This window comes from Phalacrocorax aristotelis, chromosome 3, assembly GCF_949628215.1.
Source record: "Phalacrocorax aristotelis chromosome 3, bGulAri2.1, whole genome shotgun sequence".
In the NCBI taxonomy this organism is placed as follows: Eukaryota; Metazoa; Chordata; class Aves; order Suliformes; family Phalacrocoracidae; genus Phalacrocorax; species Phalacrocorax aristotelis.
In genome coordinates, this window is record NC_134278.1 from 109,682,976 (window position 1) to 109,703,112 (window position 20,137).

The 20,137-nt window shown below is 43.5% G+C and overlaps 2 protein-coding genes and 1 long non-coding RNA gene across 11 annotated transcripts in view; 1 reads left to right on the forward strand and 2 right to left on the reverse strand.

Moving 5' to 3' along the window:
* Positions 1-10,006, reverse strand: part of THADA (THADA armadillo repeat containing) — a 165,271-nt gene extending 155,265 nt beyond the window's left edge. For 5 of the 6 annotated variants that reach the window (XR_012659875.1, XM_075089029.1, XM_075089032.1 and 2 more), the window contains exons 1-11: positions 9,960-10,005; positions 8,433-8,526; positions 6,957-7,051; positions 6,401-6,531; positions 5,978-6,126; positions 5,787-5,819; positions 4,627-4,675; positions 3,485-3,675; positions 2,724-2,818; positions 2,216-2,436; positions 558-1,249 (exon numbers count right to left, since the gene is read on the reverse strand). Coding sequence is in view for 5 of the 6 variants with exons in the window: in XM_075089029.1 (XP_074945130.1) it covers positions 558-1,249; positions 2,216-2,436; positions 2,724-2,818; positions 3,485-3,675; positions 4,627-4,675; positions 5,787-5,819; positions 5,978-6,126; positions 6,401-6,531; positions 6,957-7,051; positions 8,433-8,508 (1,732 nt within the window). In the remaining variant the exon portion in view is untranslated. Of the gene's footprint in view, positions 1-557; positions 1,250-2,215; positions 2,437-2,723; positions 2,819-3,484; positions 3,676-4,626; positions 4,676-5,786; positions 5,820-5,977; positions 6,127-6,400; positions 6,532-6,956; positions 7,052-8,432; positions 8,527-9,959 lie in introns of all 6 variants that reach the window. The other variant, XM_075089031.1, reaches the window with a different exon arrangement.
* Positions 10,007-10,540: 534 nt separating this feature from the next.
* On the reverse strand, positions 10,541-16,027 carry LOC142055288 (uncharacterized). Its single transcript, XR_012659885.1, has 3 exons — positions 15,627-16,027; positions 12,034-12,146; positions 10,541-10,735 (listed from the first exon to the last, which is right to left on the reverse strand). It is a non-coding gene; the product is annotated as an uncharacterized LOC142055288 (long non-coding RNA).
* A 279-nt stretch (positions 16,028-16,306) lies between these two features.
* Positions 16,307-20,137, forward strand: part of PLEKHH2 (pleckstrin homology, MyTH4 and FERM domain containing H2) — a 57,086-nt gene continuing 53,255 nt past the window's right edge. Inside the window, exons 1-3 of one of the 4 annotated variants that reach the window (XM_075089040.1) lie at positions 16,307-16,450; positions 17,435-17,503; positions 19,073-19,238. The gene's annotated coding sequence lies outside the window, so the exon portion shown is untranslated. Of the gene's footprint in view, positions 16,451-17,431; positions 17,504-19,072; positions 19,239-20,137 lie in introns of those variants that run through there. The other 3 variants (XM_075089037.1, XM_075089036.1, XM_075089038.1) reach the window with 3 other exon arrangements.

The following is a 20,137-nucleotide window of genomic DNA, read 5'->3' on the forward strand; positions in this document are numbered from 1 at the left end:
TCCAGCACATGACCCCTACCCACCATCTATTTTTTACCCCATAAACTCCAAAAGACTGTGTCTGTCATAGATTAGACTAGTTCTAAATCGCCTGGTTCCCAAAAAGCTTCATCTTCAACATGTCATATGAAAAAAGGACCTTGTGAAGTCCCACAAGCCCTTATTTTAGAATTACACTAAATTATGTCAAAAACTGCAAGAGAATCATTAATCTCATCTCCATGTATTTGCAGCAAAATAGAATTTGCAAAACCCTGTTACTGGACACAGCTGTGTAAGAAATAACAGCAGAACAGAAAAATAGAGAAAAATACTAATATGTAGCAAAGCTTGGTATGTAAAGAGAACAGTAAAGCACCCACAGTTAGAATACTAATTATTTTGCTCACGGCGTAAAGACACACGATTATTATGAATTCTACCTTGAAATACTAACAGCAATAATAACCATCTTGAGTTTTTCTCCCAGAGTAGTTCTAAAAACAACAGATCAGGAATCACATTTCAGAGATTTTTTTTTAAAATCCTAATTACAAATATGATACTTATTTTCTTACCTAAATTAGCATCTGCAGAAGCCTGAAGAATTCTAATCATGTAGCTCAGACTATCAGGGCTGCATTTGAGCAATTTTGGTAAATAGTAATCTATTATGTAAGTAGTTTGGTCATGGTTCCCTTCACACAGTATTACTAGAAGGGGAGAAACCCAGATGTCATGCCACTGGTCAATCCAGGTGCTTTCTTGAACACTCAAAGTAAAATGGGCTTTGTGATTTGTAAACATGGTTTCCAAAAGGTCACTAGCATAGGGAGCAAGAGACTGATCATTCATCACGTCCAAGATTTGTACTGGAATTGTTCTGTCCAACTGTAGTATATTTTCAGTGCCCACACACTCCACAAGACAGCCAAGAGAAGCGTATTTCCCTTTTACATGCCATTCCAAGCTTAGTAAATGCTTCATCAGCCTTGCAAAGAATGGGTCTGATCTTTCATTGCAGCCAGTAATGGTGTTCCGGTGTATCTGAAGAAGATTCTTGAATATCAATTTGGTTTGGTGTCTAACAGCATCCAGAGGGTGTTCCCAGTGTGTATAAATGTATTCCAGCAGCTTCCCAATTATGTCCGAGTTCCCATTAAGTTTGATTTTTAGATTTGGAGAGCCTGAAACGAGGGCAGCCAGCGCTGAATTAGTCCAAATAGCAAGGACTCTAGCCAAAGACGTTGCCATACTGGAATCTTTTAACCTTTTAAAAAGAACAAACAAGAAGTTCATTGTTTGCATTTGTCAATTATTTAAAAAAATAATTTTAAAATTTCAAAATAATTATTTATCACATTTGTTTACCTCACACTAGAACAGGTAAGGAGACACTAACCATTCACTGAAGAAAAGGAACTAGCACAAAAAGGAGGTGATGAACTGGATGTTACAAGTTGCATGCTTAATTACCTGCTACGCTATTAACTGGTCACAGCTAAAACCCCTAAATATGGGAAAAGAAACCTGACAAGCCACTACACTTACTATTTTAAAAACAAACAAAAAATTATTATCCACATGCTAATATTTGGGCAGCGTTATGTTATTGCATGCTTCTTGAAAATATAACTTTTTCATTGCCATATAAAAAACTGAGTACCACATGTGCAAAAACAGAATCACAAAACTGACCTCCAAGGCAGGAACAAAGGTTGAACTAAACACATGTTTTAATCTCCCATCCAACAGTGCTGGTAGTCAATGCTTGCAACCAGAAAAAAAATTAAAACTCATCTTACTTCACTACCACACTTTGTTTTCTTTTGTACTTTTAAAAGCATAGGAGGTGATGTCCTGAAACTAAAATTTATCTGTCTACATAAGAACTGATTCTGCCACATCTTACCATCAGGTAGTTGATAAACTAATCCCACTTATGTTAGAAAAACAGAATTTCATTTTAGCATGCAAGAGAAAATGGTAACTTAGAACTAACTATGCAATATGAAGACATATTTTTCAAGCTTATAGAGTTATTCTGAATATATTAAAAAGATGACACAATCTGTGGCAGAAACTAGGGTCTTCTCCAACCTAAATGATTCTATGATTACACTGAAAACATCAGAGAGATATTCCACCAGGACCATACAAGCTGTGCAAAAACACAAGTAAAAAGATCTACCCCCTCCTCCCAAACATGAAACAATAAAATTCAAAACACACTTACTCTGAACTCAAAGACAACAGGACTGATGCAATATCTAATAATAGTTTCTCTCCATTTTCACACATGCTGCCATTTTTCCATTCCAGCATAGCCAGTGCTCCATGGCAAAGAAAAAGAAGGACTGAGTCAGGGAGTTCTTCCGTACACAGAGACCCACAGATACTCACAAACCATGATGGCACCCCTGCGTGTTTCATTGACCCAAGAAGCAAGTCACTAACCTGTAACAGCAAAATAACACCCATTACAGTGTCTCAGCACAGGAGAAAAGCTATTTTGTGCATAACTGAGAATGTTAGAAGATCTGAAGAGATTTCTTCTAGATCATTTTTCTTGAATTCAGAACCCTCATCTTACTATTTCATATGGCTAGGAGAGAATAAAAGATTTCTACTCCAGCAAAAGACTGATACGGAGGTTGGTGAGTCCTGCTATCTGTATCAGCACTGGTAGCACTGATTAACGATACAATGACATTTCAGAGTCTTTAGTGAAGAAATACACTTACCAAGGAAGGCAATTCTTCAGCTGGCTCATACATAGCTTTAGTAAACAGAATAACAGCCAGTCCTGAAGTAGTCTGAACAGTTTGCAGGAGAGTTGCTGCATGGCAGAGAAAGGTATTATACATTAGAGTTCAGCAAACATTGTGTGCTAGAACTATGTCTCAAAATTATAAAGATGGTATTTAATTTTCCTAGACCACTTGTAGTTGTATAATCACAAATCTGTAGTGTCTGCCTGGATAGCAAATATCAACGAATTTATAGTCTAGTGTAATAGGAAACCATTAATGCCTTTTAAGAGATAAAAAATATAGAGCCGCCCAGTAAGACAGAAGACTGTGGCAGAGCCCATTGGCATTTATACTAAATTCTACTGTACAAAAATATCTGTATAAGAAGTAAACGTAATTAGTTATAGTACACCAATAGTTCTGTTCTGACAGCATAATTCACACAGATGTATAAACTTTTGGTCAGCACAGAGATCCGGTAAGTCTCAAAAGTATTTGTTAGTTTCTAGATTATCAGTAATAGCATTTACATGGGTTTTTTGTAGCAGGACAAGTTAAACTGTACATTCCAAAATTACGATCTACAAATCATAGCTCACCGAAAGACCTACTACTGCTCCCACTCCCATTTATCTCAGTTCAATTTCCATTCAAGCTAAACTAAGTTTTTTATACCTACAGGTTGTGTTTACCACAAAGACAACAAGACTGACTTAATCATAATATTTGGGTTTGAATGTTATTAAACTTACCATCCATTAGGAAGTTTGTGGAGCTTCTCAGTAAACTACACATACTTTGCCAAACAAAAGACTCATTGTGTTTCCAAAGACTTCCCTGGATATTTTCTTGTAATTTCTGTACAATCGTCATTGAAACTTTAATGGCTATCAGTAAATCATGCATCAACTGAGTCTGAACAATACAATTTCCATGATTCTTTCTGTGGAAAAGACAGACAGACATACACACAAAAAGGACATTAAAACCATTCTTCACCATCCCCAGCAAACTACATTCTGCCAACTTCAGAGAGAATTAATGGTAAAAACTAATTTATTGTTTGAGTTGATCACATACGTAACTATAGGAAAACAAGAAGCAGACTCAAGGACCCCGCTTTAAAATTAAGTTAAAAAACATAATGACAAATCCTACTACAGTTTCTGCAGGTTCCTGTGACAAACTTTCACCCGTTTGATTTGGCCTGGGCAGAGCTGAACTTTTCCAGAAACTTTCTAAAAAAACGAGCGGAACACAGTGCTGCTCCCTTCTAGAGTTTCAAGCAGTTCCCCCATGCGCAAACCACATTTCTGTGATTGGATTTTTTCCTAACATGAAGACAGACAACACGTAAACTTCTAATGTACAAAACACTCCACTAAGCAGCCTTCTCCCCCAGCTGCAACACAAGAGACCACAGTGAAGGGGTTTTACTTTATTCAATGTTGGAAAAGTCAAGATATTAAATGATGACTGCTGTGACAGACTAAACAGAGTATCAACACTGAATTAAACACTCATGGAAAGTGGAAGAGTATTACTCCACCTGAATTTTAATAAGCGTATCTATTAATTACAGTGTTCAGTCACAATTCAGGTAATGAAACCACAACTCAAAGGCCTCCCTTAAAAGTAGTAGCTCTAAGAGCATCAGTGCCTTAAATATTACTACCTTTAATTTTCCTCCTTCCCCCTCTTATTTTATATCATACTGCCACAAAAGAAAAGAAATTCATCAGCAGTTTTCGTTTAAAATATGTAACATTGTAAAATGACATCCCCATCTCTCATCAATGTATGGCTATCAAAGTGATATTCCAAACCATACCAGGTTATCTTGCAAGAGTGAAATAAAACCAGATAAAATACAGCTCATACTGAATTAACTTGCCTGTTTTCTTCCCGTATGCCAAGTAGCGACTTCTGCAGAAACTGAAGAACTGGTGAAAATAGTTATGTTATTAATTTATTTAAAACAGAAATAGAACAGAAAAATTCCAGCAAAGTAATCACAAACACACATCATGCCCAGACACAGAATCATACAGAATCACAGGTTGGAAGGGACCTCAGGGATCATCTAGCCCAACCTTTCTAGGAAGAGCACAGTCTAGACAAGATGGCCCAGCAGCCTGTCCAGCCAAATCTTAAGTGTCCAACGTGGCCGAGTCAACCACTTCCCTGGGGAGATTATTCCAGTGGTTGACTGTCCTCACTGTGAAAAATTTCCCTCTCATGTCCAATCGAATCTCCCCAAGAGCAACTTGTGTCCATTAACACAATGAACAGTTATCCATACAGTGGTGTTCCTTCCACTCTGTAAACAAATTAAACTGAAATTACAGTGCAGATCCAAAGATGCAATGTTAAAGCAAAATCTCAAGCTGGTTTGTGACAACTTAGTACAAAACAAGAGTTTCCAACCCACTTGGCCTAATCCTGTGAGGTACTGAATTTATGGTTCCTCAATGAAAAGCTGAAATTACCAAGAGCTAAAGACAGAGAAACCATAAAGTGTCCACAGGAACCTGTGAACATTATCTGCAAGCTGAGGGCACAATACGTCAAGTTATCCTATATTACCAGCAGATGAGACTTCTGCCAAATTTTTGCCGAACAAAATTCTTGCCACAGCAGGCCTAGGCTTGCTGTAGTCAAGACTGACCGTCAACAGCTCAGTGTTCCCACAGGCAGCTTCATCAGGAGGCACAGGACAGCGAATACTTCATGTAAAGTAGCATCAACTCCCCCAGCCCTTTAAGAATCACTCACTGCTACCTTTTCAGATTTATATCTAGGACTGCTCAACAAAGCAAGATTGACCCCTGGAAATTAAATGTACAAATCAAGGGAAACTCTTTGACAAGAAAGTACCATGTGAGGGTACTAGTTATTAAAAATTAACCAGGAGGAAATCAGACCTGATAGATTTTTATGCCTATCTCATGTGACTTCTTCACACACAACCCTCTCCCCTGTAATCTCCCACAAAATCAAATCCCCCCCTCACAAAAATAAGTGAAACTTATTTTACTATAAATATAAATTTACCTTCTTCAAACAGGTTCTTAACACTTGCTCTACCTAGAGGAAAGAAAATACATTTTAACTAGTGAATACTAGCCAGTACTGTCCATTTCACATAAATAAAGATGTAAACATTACTATTAGGTGCCCCACCAAGATGCAAACCAATGCTGAGCAAGTCGAACGAGAACGCAACATATTCAGTGTCATCATACCTAAGCTGAAGTCCTCCATACAGCAAGCAAGGTTGTCCAGCACCTTTCTGTACAAATATATGTCTGTGGTTTTCAGTTCTTCCCTAAGGCAGCATACAAAGCTTTTTAAAGCCATCGCCATGAACTCTTCAGGAAGACTGTTCAGTGAACTGCAACAGTAAGAAACAGCACAATCAGCTCACACTAATGCTCACAGTAATACTCACAGTAATACTTTACTTTGAAGTTATTTATCCATGATATACTCTATTATTTATAATTAAGATTTTTAACTAAGCAAGAAAACCAGTACATATTCACATATTACTATCACAAATTTTCAGTTATTAAGCTACAGAAATTTGTAGTGCACAACAAATTACTGACTTCTAGGTAAGGAGAGCATTTTAAAAAAACAAAGCACTTACTATTCAATTTTTTTACCTTGCTAATACTTTTTTCAAGGGATTCTTCGCACCTAGTGAAAAATACACCTCTCCCAAAATATCGAAACAAGCTTTAGCCATGGGATTACATGCAGACATTTGATCCATCGTCTTTACCAAAGGCATAATCTATAATCAACAGAACACATGGTCAACAAAAACTCTGGATATACCCTGATCACTAACAGAGGCAGAATTCCCTCTCATCCAAGTATACGGTGCAAAACTGTCCTCTCTTTACCATAACTTGTTGAGTTTCAGGTGTTAAATAACATTCCAAGAACACCTTTCATATGAAAAGTACCTACATAGAAAATAGGAAACTTGGTATCACTGGCCTTCCATCATTTTCAGTAACTGTAGCCCTTGCTAATTTAAATATTAGCACTACATTTCTACCCAATAGACCTGCAGCAGTAACAACTGCTTTTTACCTGTTTCCAAGGGTGTTTAAAACATTATAGAGTTTATTTTAGAACTGTATTTCCCATTAACATGGGAACACAACACACTGTCAGTTACCAAAAACCACACTAACAACAGTGAAGCCTTACTTGTTTAATACACTGGATCTGCTGGATGCCATTGCTCAGCTGTGCGCAGTGCAGAAGCAGGGATGCCAGGTTTTGCTCTTCAGCCTTTGAAAACCCTACATGTGGAAGAAGAGTCTCCTTTTAGAAAGGAATTAAAATCAGCAGCATAAACAGTACATGATTTATAAGACAACATCCCTGCTTACTTCTTCATTTTTTTCCTGTTCCAGTAAACCTACTGGTGCCACAATCCCTTACAACAACTTAACACCAATTTTTTTTTCTAACAAATGAAAAAAAACAACACCCAAGTTTCACTGCAACGTATAGTAGGCCTTATCTTCAGTATGAAGACAAGTTTCACAAAACCACAGCATGGCTGAAGTTGGAAGGGACCTCTAGAGGTCATCTGGTCCTACCCCACTGCTCAAACAGGTCACCTGGAGCAGGCTGCCCAGGACCGTGGCCAGATGGCTTTTTAATACCTCCACGGACAGAGGCTCCCCAACTTCCCTGGGAAACCTGTGCCAGTGCTCAGTCACCCCACATTAAAAAAAAAAATGTTTCCTGATGTTCTGAGGAAACCTCTTGTGTTTCAGTTTGTGCTCATCGCCTCCCATCCCATCACTGTTCAACACAGAAAAAAGCCTGGCTCTGTCTTCTTTACAGGCCCTTTCAAATGTTTTTTACACATTGAGAAAATCCTCCAGAGCCTTCTCTTCACCAGCGCTCTCAGCCTTTCCTCATAGCAGGGATGCTCCAGGCCCTGCATCATCTTAGTAGCCCCTTACTGGACTCTCTCCAGTATGTCCACATCTTATGTACTTGGGGAGCCCAGAACTGGATTCAGCACTCCAGGTGTGGTCTCACCAGTGCTGACCAAAAGGCAAGGAGCACCTCAGAGTAAGTTTAGTATACAAACCTTGTGTTACTCATTTTTAGTTTCTGTGGGGTTTTCTTTAAGTAAAGATCACTGATCAATCAAACAAAAAACCCTCCCACAACATAAAAGAGCATTTGAACAGTATCTTTAAATCAAGAGAACTACAGAAAATAGAAAGCCAAGGAAAATACACTCAAGATGATCTCCAGAGGTCCCTTCCAACATCAACCATTCTGTGATTCTTTGAAATTCAGTATTATCCCATATATTAAGGCTAGTACTTCAGGTAGCACTGAATTACAGGCCTGCAAGTGGGATCACAAGAAGGACCTTCTACCACCTTCACATCAATGATAAAAACAAAGAGTTTTCAAACCAAAGACACAGTGCCCTAAAGGATTCTTTTAGCACTGCCAAGGTAAGAAGTCATTGTCATTACAAAATAAAAACAAACCACAGAAGAGCGAACACACCTAAACCCAAGAAAAATACCAGAAATAGAATATAACAATAAAAAAAACCCAAACCAGATCAATTTCAGTAGCTACTCAAACACATTCTACTATCAGAAAAAGACATTACTCGTTAGTTCAGGAAAAAACCCCAATACTTACTCTGAAGTTTTTCAAGCTGCCGATGGTCAAGAAAGAATGCATCTACCTGAATTTCCTTCTTCTTCTTTAAAACCATTTTAGCTGATGAAGAGATACGTGCTCAAAAAGGGAAAAAAAAAAAACACAAACCACAAACCCCAAACAAACCAGGTCACATTGTTTTAAAAGCATTACAAACACTTCCTATGACAATGATCTTTTCACTGTCCTGAAATAATCTTTATTGCATTATCTGTGCAATTTTTTTTTTTCAAGATAATAGCCCTCTATCAACTTCAACTATTTCAAGCATTCTCTCCAAAATTCACCCATATTTCATGGCACAAAATGAAAGACATTGAAAATGGGATTTCAGGATTTGCTGGCTGACTGACAGACTGCCTCACTGCAGTTTCTAGTGCACTTGTTATGTAGTCTGTGGCACGCCCCTAGATCAGTTTGAAAATACCGTGCAGAAGCATGGGAATTACACCACAAAACTTCTGTTGCTGTTTTACAGTTCAGAAATAATTTAACTTGTATTAATATAAAGTTAGAACTGTGTAGCAAAGCAGTTTTCTTTCTTTACAATGTATCAACCAGTTATGTGTTCACTATAATGGACATTACAAATAGCAAGTTATTTTTCTTCTTTAAGGTAACGGCAATTTAATGTGCACTACAGTTTCACTGACTCATGAGCTCGTTATCAGAGAGCAGTGGAGGCTGGAAGGGACCTCTGGAGGCCGTCTGGTCCAAGCCCCTGCTCAAGCAGGGACACCTGGAGCCAGTTACCACGACCAGGTGGTTTTTGAAAGTTTCCAGGGATGGAGACCCTACAGCCTCTCCAGACACCCTGTGCCAGGGCTCGGGCAACCTCACATCACACCTGGTGGTCCCAGATGGTTGCAGGGACCCTCCTGTGTGTCACCCTGTGCCCGCGGCCCCGTCCTAGCACTGGGCACCACTGAAAAGAGCCTGGCTCCATCTTCCTTGCACCCTCCCTCCACATACCTATATACACTGGTAAGATCCCCTGGCCTGTTACCTAGCCCCAGCTGACAGCGATCAGAAAGCTTAACTCCTTTTATTTTCTTATAACAACAGGTGGCCTCAGCCTTTCTCCCCGGGCGGCGGGCACCACACCACAGCGCCCGCCGGCGTGCCAGGGCCCGGCTGGGCCCCGCTGCCCAGGACGGTAACAGCGCGCCGGGCCCGCCAGCCCCCGGCGGCCGCAGGGAGCAGAAGGAGGAGCCGGGCCCGCAGCGCCGCAGGGGAGGGCGCAGCCGGGCCCCGCTGTCGCTCCGGCGCTTCCCGCCCTCCCCGGCCCACCGAGGCGGCCCAAGGAACCCTGCGCCCCCCCGGCAGCTCCCAGCCGGGCCGCGCCAGCCGCCGGCCCCGGCGCAGCCCCCGGGGCCTCCCCGCCTGGCAGCGGGCAGCAAGGCGGGCCCGGGGAAGCAGCCAGCCGCGGGGCCGCCACGGAGACCGCGGCGGAGGGAATGAAAATGGCGGGAGGAGCCTGCCCGCCCCTCACCCGAGGGGAGACTCACCCGCCGCCGCAGCTCCCCTTCCCGGTCTCCGCCGCCCCGCCCGCACCACGTGCCGCGAACCAGGGTGCGCCCCGCCCCGCCCAGGCTCCGCCTCACGCAGCCACCCACCGACGGACCGACAGGGCGGCCGACCGACGGCCGCGGTGCTGCCGGGGCGCCCGAGCAGGTGCCTCCCGGCGCCGCCGGCGGCCCCAGCCCCAGCCCCGAGGCCGAGCCGCCATCCGGTTCCTTCGGCAAGCGTTTGTCTTAGCAAAAAGATGAACCAACGTGAGGGTCGCGGGCCTTCGCAAGGCACGGCTGCGTTCTTGGTTTTCAAACATGCTCTCAACTTTTGGAGAAACTGGTGGTGACTTTGATGTATCTCCTGATCGCGATAGCTTGTGTTTCCCTCTGAACAATTCTGCTCACTCCTCAGACCCTGAGGTTCCTCAGCAGTTTCAGATGCTGCGTCCTTCGGAGCCTGATTTGTCATGGGCCCTCGCGGTACCCAGTGGCTGGGAGGCCTCCCTCCAGGGCTGGCCACCTTCCAGAGCCAGAGGAAGCAAATCCCAGGAAGGCATCCAACGTGAATCGAGCTGCTCTAGTCACAAATTCTTCCCTCCTTCCCCTTTTTTTATTTTCCCAAGGAGTGGAAAGAGGTTTGCATAAATGCTTTGCAAAAATCCAATAAACTTCATTTGAAAAGCGCCTTCCATTTGTTTGTTTCCTCTTAACCATGTATCTTGATCCTTCACAGCAATACCTAATGCGCCAGTGCCTCCACATTTTCTTAAACTGTAAAATAATTAACAAAGCCCAGTTATTTTATGTATATAAAAATATATAATATATATAAAAATGCATTTATAGATCTAAATGCTTACATATATATAAGCATTTCAGAGCAGATTTTTCTTTTAAGTTTTCAACATCTGTCATCTACCTTTCACAATCCTTCCAGGTCCCCTATGAGTATACCATAAGTAACAAGTACGTCGTTTGCAAGCAACAGGCTACTGAACGGGGATGGTCTTTCCTGAGTCCATGGGTTGTTTCTAGCAAAAGGGAAATCTTGCACTCATTGTCAAAATGGTTATTGCAAAAGTGGTTGTTGTCAAATGCCAGCTCAACATAGTAGTCGTGCTTCCATTAAGATTCAAGAGCAATAACGTTTTGGTAAGGAAAAGGGGGAAAATATAACAAAACACATTCCTTGCCACTTTACTTTCATCCAACAGTGATTTTTCTTAGCAATCTAAAACAGCTAGAGTGCATGAGAGCGCCCATTCGGGACTTTCAACAAACTTCTGGATCCCCCTTTAACACTTCAGTCTCACAGTACCTTCTGACTTCAGACACAGTCATGGCCAAAGGAGCTGAGAAAAGGTTTAACCATATCCAAACACATGGAAAATAATTTGACTTTTTTCTCTGTTGGTTGGTTGATTTTCCCCCTGGTTTGTGTTCAGCCGTTTCTGGGAAACTGACACCATTATTTGGCACTACGCGTTGCAGTGACCTACTTAAAATGCTGGGCTATCTCCAGCTCGAGAGAGATTGAATGCTCCTATGTGATTTAACCTTCCAGCTAAATCAGACAACACATCCTCACTGAGTGTAAGCAAAGCTTCCAACAAGCTCAGTTAAGTCCCCAGTTCCTTGTGCTCAATCCAACACCTGCTCATTTCACATTCAACAGGATCCTCTTCCTACAGGTCCCCCAATTTCAGGGGAACCCTTTCCAGGCCGCAGCTTTATGTATTCTCATACAGCTCATTTTCTGTCCTGCAAGGGATAACTGTCCAGCAACTTCCTCCCTTCCAAAAAAGCTTTACTCTCCCCAAGTTTTTTTCAGTTAGAGGAAGCATCGATGCCAGGGAGCTGTCAGGTAACAGTCGCAGAATCCATGCTTCATAGTATGTTGTAGAGCAGTTATCTCAAGAAATTAAACCATAGCATGCAAGACCCACGCACTTTATTTACTCTGTTCCCCAAGAGCACCATGTTTCCAGTATCCAAAATAACTTGTTTAGAACTAGACCATGTACCACCTCTGAGCAGCTCGCTGGGCATGGGTTATTAGGCTTAAATACCTTGAAAAGCCAAGTCACTCTGTCTTCATCATTCCTATTCTGCTGATAAGGAGCAACAGACCCTTTAAACACTGGTGTCATGGCTCCCGTGTGCGCTGCTGTGTGCCAGAGACCTTGGAGAGACCGAAAAAACAATTGCAGTGTTTGAAATTGCTAGGGAGAGAATAAAAGAACAACTAGAAAACATCACTATGACACTGTATAAATACATATACACTTTGAACTCTATGCACAGTGTTCATCCCTGCACAAAAAGAATACAGTAGGACTGCCAAGGGGGTGAGGTAGGGTAAGAAGGAGAGCCAAGGGTAGAGAGGGGCTTCTCTGGGAAGCCATTATCTTCACTCTCGAAGAGAAACTACTGAAATTGAATAAGACAGAAATGTCTAAAATAATTTTTCACTTCTCTGCAAAAACTAAGGGCATCAAATGAAACAAGGAGACAGCACGTCCAAAACAAAATTGATTATTTAAACCGTGTTGCTCATCGTCCTAGGACATTTTGGATCTTGAAAATTACATTTCTTTAAAAGCAGCTGGACTAAATCATGGGAGGAAAAAAAACAAAACCAGCAAAAGCTTCAAAACACAAAACTTCTGGTTCACAAAGCCCCTGAACCACAAAGCAACTGGGGACTGGGATAGTGTTTTGGGGAAATAACACTTAACTTCCCTGGGCAGTGGCTGAGGACGACAGCCAAGCGGCTGGACACCAGGCTAGATGGGCCCCCAGCCTGAGCGGGTACAGCCATTTTTACTGTAATGTCTGAGCATGTTTCTGCAGTTCATCAGAAGGTTCTTCTGAAGTGCTGGATTTATGTTCGTAGCCTTTACAGTTTTGACAAATCAACATCCACCAGTGAAAATCCCTCTCAAAGGAAACATCCTAACCCACGCTGTTGGAAACGTTAATGTTGAAGCTGTAAATTCCAGTCTTCTTGAGCTATGCCTACATCCAGTAAGTAAAATATTTTATATTTTAAGTTTATTTCAGAGGGAGATGATGAGCTTAAAATCTGAAAACTCTCAGAAATTGATTATTTAGAGCAATATAGAATTTTACCACTCTGTGGCGCCAAACAATTAAAAAGAGGTTTTGCTTTTAAAGGGAAGCCATGGACCTTCCCATGAGCCATCTGTTTCTTCCCTAGAAAAAGCCTTTATTAGTAACTGAAGCAAGCATAGATTTTTTTCCATTCAAAAGTACCAAAGCCCAAATACCACAGGCAACATACTAAGATATGTCATGGTAATAACGTGAATTGAACAGGACTGATCTTTCTCCCTTCCCCTCCTCCACTTAAACAAAACCTTTGAAGCTTTTTTTTTCCAAGAAAGAGACTTTTTAATTAACTCGAACAGTATCTGAAGATGGTCTGGTTTTTTCTATACTCTTTTGCAATTGCAACTAGTATAAACAATGTTATGGGAACTTTTCTCTATTATGTCTCAAATATACACGTCATCCTTTCAAAGAATCCCTGTAGAAATGAACTTACAGAAGATAGTGTCTAATCTAAGGTTTTGGAATCACAAGATGTTTTCTGGAATATATTTTCCAGTTGCAGACATACATACCACCCTAAAATACGTCAACTTAAATGGCTGCAATGTTTATCTCCGTGAGAGAGAACCAGAAAAAGCTCCATCTGTCATGACAGGGGTACGGTTCTGATCCAGCATGTCAGAGTCACGTTCCAAGTACTCAGGAAAGTCTCATAAAACCCCAGATTTTACATTCTAGTTGCAGGTTTGACACTAACTTGATCATCTCTGAAATTGAGCTAGTGGCATTCTTTGGCTTCCACGCTCTTGATCAGATGTTTTGCGTGTTACAGTGATCATAATACTTCAGAACAAATGAGGTTATTGTTTAATAAGACAACCAGAAACTTGGAACTTACTTTCTTGCATTCAAATCAGTTATGGACAATAAAAACCATACAACACACGCATCTTTAGTCCACACCTAACTCTTTGGGAAAAACAAATACTTCACGGTGGTTTGACTTTGATTTACTTCAGTAGTGAGCCAGCTACTAGAGGTGATTGTTCCAAGGTGCAAATACCCCATCTTGCACTTTGCCTCTGCAACGTACTCTGTAGCACTGATTTTTTTGCATTTTCTGCACATACTTGCAAGACTCCACCTCGGCTTTATTATTGGCTGTAGGTACCCTCCATCAGTGACAACAGCAAGAAGAAACGTCTCTCTTCGTGAGGCTGAGCTTGTATGCATAACAGTTTTCTGCGCTTATCTCATGTCTTTGCCTTTCCCCATTGCATTCTAATTACAAAACAAAGTTGTATATTGTTCTATGCATCCTGATTGTTCTACTGGTAATTTTATTCCCTTCAGTAACTGAACACAGCTTCTAGCCGCCTCTACATAATTTACAGGTAAGGGCAGTGCAGAGGAAATCCTGAATATCCTTATTCTTTCTTCCAGAATATTTTTTTCATGCCTCTTTTCCTATCAGTATCGAGAGCTGCGTGACTGCAGAGCATTTTTATTCTGAGGCCAAAGAAAATGCCAATCCACAAAACAAACAGAAGGAAACACTCATTTAGTGAACAGGCTTTGCTCTCCCTCTTGTGGTCCAAGGATGTCATTCACGTAGCCTTCACTTTTCCTTAGCTCAGCACAGACCCTGAATTCAAGGGCTCTCCCCAGTCTTGGGTGTATCTAGAAAGAATGTGTTACTACTCAAGGAAATGATATGGCCCTAGTTTCATTAAACACCTATGCTAAATCATTTTGTACAGTATCTGTTAGGAACCCAATGATGATTTTTATTCTTTCGGCTAAATCTTTTAATCTAGAAAAACTTTTCTTTCAATTATTTTGTTTTTAATGTAGCTTGAATACTCCGGACAGGAGGTATCAGGTAGGAAACGATTCACTTCTTGTTAGGCCAGCAATTGTTTTTAATACATCTTTTCAGTGTGTTTAAAAAATACACAAGGCACTTAGGAAGAAGTACCAGCAAATGAAGCAGTTTCAGTGAAATTGTTTGGATATGTTAAGGTCACTGCGAGTGGAAAATTGGAGGCTGTACTGAACTGAATAGGAAAAAATGAAATTGTGTATGTAACCAAATGGGGAACATTTGAGCTTTTAAGACTTCTTCTGACCAAAAAAAAAAAAAAAAAAAAAAAGCACTTTCACTGACTCACAGGTGATTGTGAAGTAGTTTATAAAGACAACTCTGCACAACTACATTAAAAATGAACCCCGTGATTAGGGTAAAATGCAGTGTGTTTATGCGCCAGAAGAACCTGCAAAACATTTTGCCTCTCTAAATCACAATCCAAACAAAATACAATCCCCAAGTCTTGGCCCGAATCAACGTGCATACGAGGAAGATCCCTGCGCGTGTCAGCCAAGCAACACACCAATTACTTTTTCCAAGTACTTTTTAACACTTCAGGCAGTCTTTTAGAAGGGACTGAAATGGCTGGTTACCCGACATGTGCTCACAGCTCTTTTCGGCCGGAGGGGACGAAGAGCCTGCTGCCAACGCGACTCACCAGCACATGCACCTGCTCCTTCACCCCATCTAGCACCAAGACGCAGAGTGTGTTGTCGCTACCTATTGGACACGGCGCCTCTGCAAGGCCCGTTCATCCCGTGATATCCCCACCATTGCCCGGTGGCTGCACCGTCCCAACCCTCGGGCTGACAAGTTGACAAATGACCTTCCACAAAAGGTGAGTTTTAAATCGCTCCGGCGTTGCAGGTGACGGACTTCAGGACAAGTGGGCGCGTCTTCCGAGCGCAGTCTCCCTTTCAGAAATAGACACAAAGTCAGGGGGAGGATTCCTCATTCACAAAGGAACTGAAACACCCGGGATGGGAAAGGGGTGAAGGCAGGCCGCCCCTTCTGAGGAGGGGAGCGGCGGGAGGCAGCGGTGGCGTGCGGCCGGTCCCACCCGGCTCCCCTCGCTGCGGGAGAGCCGCCGGACTCCCGCCACCCTGCCCCGCACAGCCCCGGCCCGCCGGCCCCGCCCGCCCCCGGCCCGGCGCTCCCTCGCGGGCGCCCCGTCGGGGCCGCAACAGCCGGGCAAGGCCGCCTGAGGAAGAAGCGCTGGGAGCGCATCCCGCCGCCGGGACGACGAGGGCGGGCCGGTGCGGCCCTCCCCGCGGCGCCCGCCGCAGTCCCGGGACGGGCCCCCCGGCGCCGGGCGGCTTCCCCCGCCGCCTGCCTCCGCCGCGCCGCGCAGGCCCCGCCCGGGCGCCCCGCCGGGGGCGGCCCCCCGCTCCTCAGTGGCCGCGGCGGCCGTCGCTCAGGCGCCCGCGCCGCTCGCCGCCGGGATGGTGGGGCGGGCGCCGGGGGGCGCGGGCAGCCGCGGCCCCGCAGCGCCCACAGCCCGGACGGCGCCCGGCGCGGCAGCGCGGCGAGCCACGGCCGGCCAGGTTTGACCCCCCTTTCGTTGCCTCCCCCCTTCCCTCCCCTTGCGAGCGGGGCCGCGGCGGGCGGGCGGCAGCGCCCGGCCCCCCCGCTCTTCCCCGGCTCTCCCCCCGTTCTCCCCCGGCTCTCCCTCCGCGGCGGCCGGGCGCGGCGGGACAGCCGATCGCGGTGGCCCCGGGCGGCTCCGTCGGGCGTGTGATGGCGTCACGCGGCGCTGTAACCGTGGAGGGTGACGTTGCGTTAGGTCACCGCAGTGTCACCGACTGCAGTACCCCGGGGGTGCGTCAGGCGGTGTCCCCACGGGCAGGAGAGAGACGAGCTTGAGGTGACTTAGGTCCCCTAAGGTCGCCCGGTTGGCAGTGCCGTTGCCGTAGCCCTGCCATCCCTGCAAAATGGAAAGCGAGAACACAACTTCCAAACAAGCATGCAAAATTAAGTTCTTTCTAAAAATATCGACACCACCAGCTTGCAGAATTTCACCTAAAAATTAAGCATTCGTACCTAGTGTGATATCACACTGTGACCTTTACAATTGCTGTCATCGGGAAAAGGACGTAAAATGATCTGCCGTGCTTTAATGCTATTCGCTACATACATTCGACGGCGCTCTGCGGGTGAGCCACGGGTTGTGCCATGTCCCTGGGCAGCTGCGGAGCCAGCAGCTCCGTAACGAGCTGGGAAGGGGACAGCCTGGCCCCTGAAATCAGGAGGCCTAGTGGGGGTCTGTGCCCAGTGCTGGAGTGGGAGAGCCCTGGCTGACGTGTTGCTTCATGGGAACAACCTCATCAATATCTCAGAAGCAGGAGAAAAAACGTTTATAAAATAGATTTTGAAGGAATTTTTAAATAGCTTGGGCTACAGTTTAGTTCGCCTGAGCAAGGAATTATGCAAAGTGAGTCAAATGGAAAATAAAGTTACCAGTGTTTCGACATGAGTGAGGGCCCTGGCCAGCAGCAAACCTGAGAATGACTTCCTTGATTCCCAAACAGGTCCGCTTTGTGTCTCATCATTTCCTTTCTCCAGTCCAACCTTTACGTCTCCAAAAATATTTGAAAGTGGTGAGTTTGGGTGAAAAGGTGGAAGAAAGGGGGCTGAAATTCGAGAGGTACGGTCCAAAAGCATTGGGGCTGGTGAACTTTTTAGGATGGTGTAGGGAACCCGCCATGTACTGCACAAACCCACTCCTTTTGAAACAGAAGGACTTGCCAAGCTTTCTCCAGCAGAGAAAGGACATGCAGAACATGCGGACAGAATACGAAGCGTTTAGTTAAACACAGCATTTTGTTAAAAACAGAGGAAAACACTGACAGTGCGATAAGGGCTATGTAAATTTTTTACTTGCTTCAAAAAGCTAGAACGTTGTTCCCTCCTTCCTCCGAAATATATTTTGATAATTTCCAAGCAGACAGCAAAGAAGAGGAAATTAAATCAATCCCTTTGGGGAGAATGTGACATTCTGACTTCTTGAAGCCTGTGAAGAGGTTTATAAACTTAAAAAATGAAAAAGACGAATTTTATCTTTCCAGACTTGTCAAACTTGTCTCAATTAATTTTTGATGGCATAATTAGAGCTTACCACTTTAATGTGCTCTTTTTTAGTTTACTTTTCAAAAGACTTTATTTTTAAAGCTTTGGGGAAAACGGAGGGCTTTGCGGTGGGAACTGGAGCAGGAAGAAGGGGAGGACTCTGTGTAGGTTCGACTGCTGATTCAGAGTACTCTATTTAGCCAAGAGAGATGAACTCATTTTTTTCCTCCCTTGGGGAATCAAACAAGAAACAGGAAGTCATTGATTCAAACTAAGATCATTCACTCTGCAATTGTAAACAGTGTATTATGTGCCTGTAAATATTTCCAGAACCCATTGGCTTGTTGGAAAATATGAAGTAAATTATTATAATCTCTGACAAACATCCCACAATAAAAAGAGTTATTTTCAAACTTTTTATCTTTAATGTTTATACAGTGGAATATTAATTAGCTTGGACATTGAGAAACTACTTGGCTGAATGCATTGTTTGCTGCCAGAAATCCATCTACTCAAATGGTTTGTTGAAAGACAAACATTTTTAACTCCACCCTGTAATATCGTACCCTACAAAAAAGCAAAAATTCTTTCACAACTTGATCCATTTGTGTTTTCACTACTGCAAACACTGTTAACCAGATATTGGCTGAGTTCATCTCCATCTTACGTAGCTGTGCTTAGTCAAAAAGGAAAACATTATGAAAAATCCTAAATAGACAGTCTAATAGGAAATTGGCATTCCTCATTAGTTAGGAGAGCAGAATCCAGGCTGTCTGTCGAAATCAATCTGCAGCTGAAACTTCTGCTTCTTCTGTAAAGCAGGAGGAGCTGCTGCTTGGAAGTGCCACCTTCCCCCCTTGAACATGGGGACTCTGCACAAGGAGAAGGGAGCGAGGATTAGGGACAGGACAACGGTGAGCAACCTGGTTCCCTGAGAGTCCAGGGAGTTTTCTGCCAAGCTTGAAAGAAGGGGGGACGTGGTAAAAGACAGAGGTCACCCAGAAGGCTTGCAGTTGAAATGACTGTGTGTGTAAAGTTCAGAATTCGGGTGTTGTAGGATCAGCTCAGGAAACTATTTTAATGATGTGCTTAAATCCCAGTGATTCAGTGGGGATTCCTGAGTGGAGGATTCCTGAATAGGGATGGTTGTAACCTCAGGTTTAACAGCTTGAATCACAGCCTGCAGGACCAAGAGGAAGAGAGAGTCAAGGATGGAGCAGTTACCTTCAGACAAGTGATTGTGGTGATCCTCTTCTTCCTTCTAACGTAAGATTTGGAATGAAAGGAACAAAAAATTAGGGTGTGTGAAAGGAAAGAAAGTTTTGATCAGTGAGAGTTTTTCACATGCTAGCTATGATGAACTTGAGAGTAATTTGAGACATTGAAAATTTAGAAGAGGACTAGAAAACACTAGTGGATTGAAGAAGAGTTAAGGACTTTTTGGAATCCTACTCTTGACTTTGATCTCTCTTGCGATGCTTTGCCTTTTCTTTTTTTCTTCCTGGTGTCAGAAACAGTGGAAAGCGTAAATCCATAGGTCCTTCCTTTCTGGCTGATGAGAGCTTGGGGAAGGAGGGGACCTGGGACTGCCACCTCCAATGATGGGAGGGACTGCTTGAACCCAGGCTCCTGAAGGACTGGAGTAGTCACGGGGAGTGGGGCTCTCAAAGACATTGCTTATTAATCCATGCTAACTGGGTCAGAAGTTGCAGTATAGAGATCTATATTATGCATCATTTTCCTGTGCCAGCCTCTCTCATCACACTGAGAAAAGTTGCTACTTGCCTTTCCTGTCAGTGTCTTGTCCATGACAAAGTTGACAAGCATACCACATAACCTGATGACTGGTAATTTTTCGTTTGTTGTGATCTTCAGCTGCCTTCCACTGTACGGTGTTCTTATGGCTGTTTGTTATTTCAGAGATAAATTGAATACTTAGGGGGAATTCAAGCTTTATTTTCAAAGCCAAACCTATATGTTCAGAGCCATGTGAAGGCCAGGGCCTTCGCTCACACGGGAACCTTTTGGACTGAATGGTTACATTCAGCCATCCACTTACTCTCTATTAAGCTGTCTACAAATAGTTGGAATACAACAGATCCCAGTCCTTCTGCTTACACACAGATGATTTTCTTGGCTTCTCAGACTCAAACCATGATGAGCCA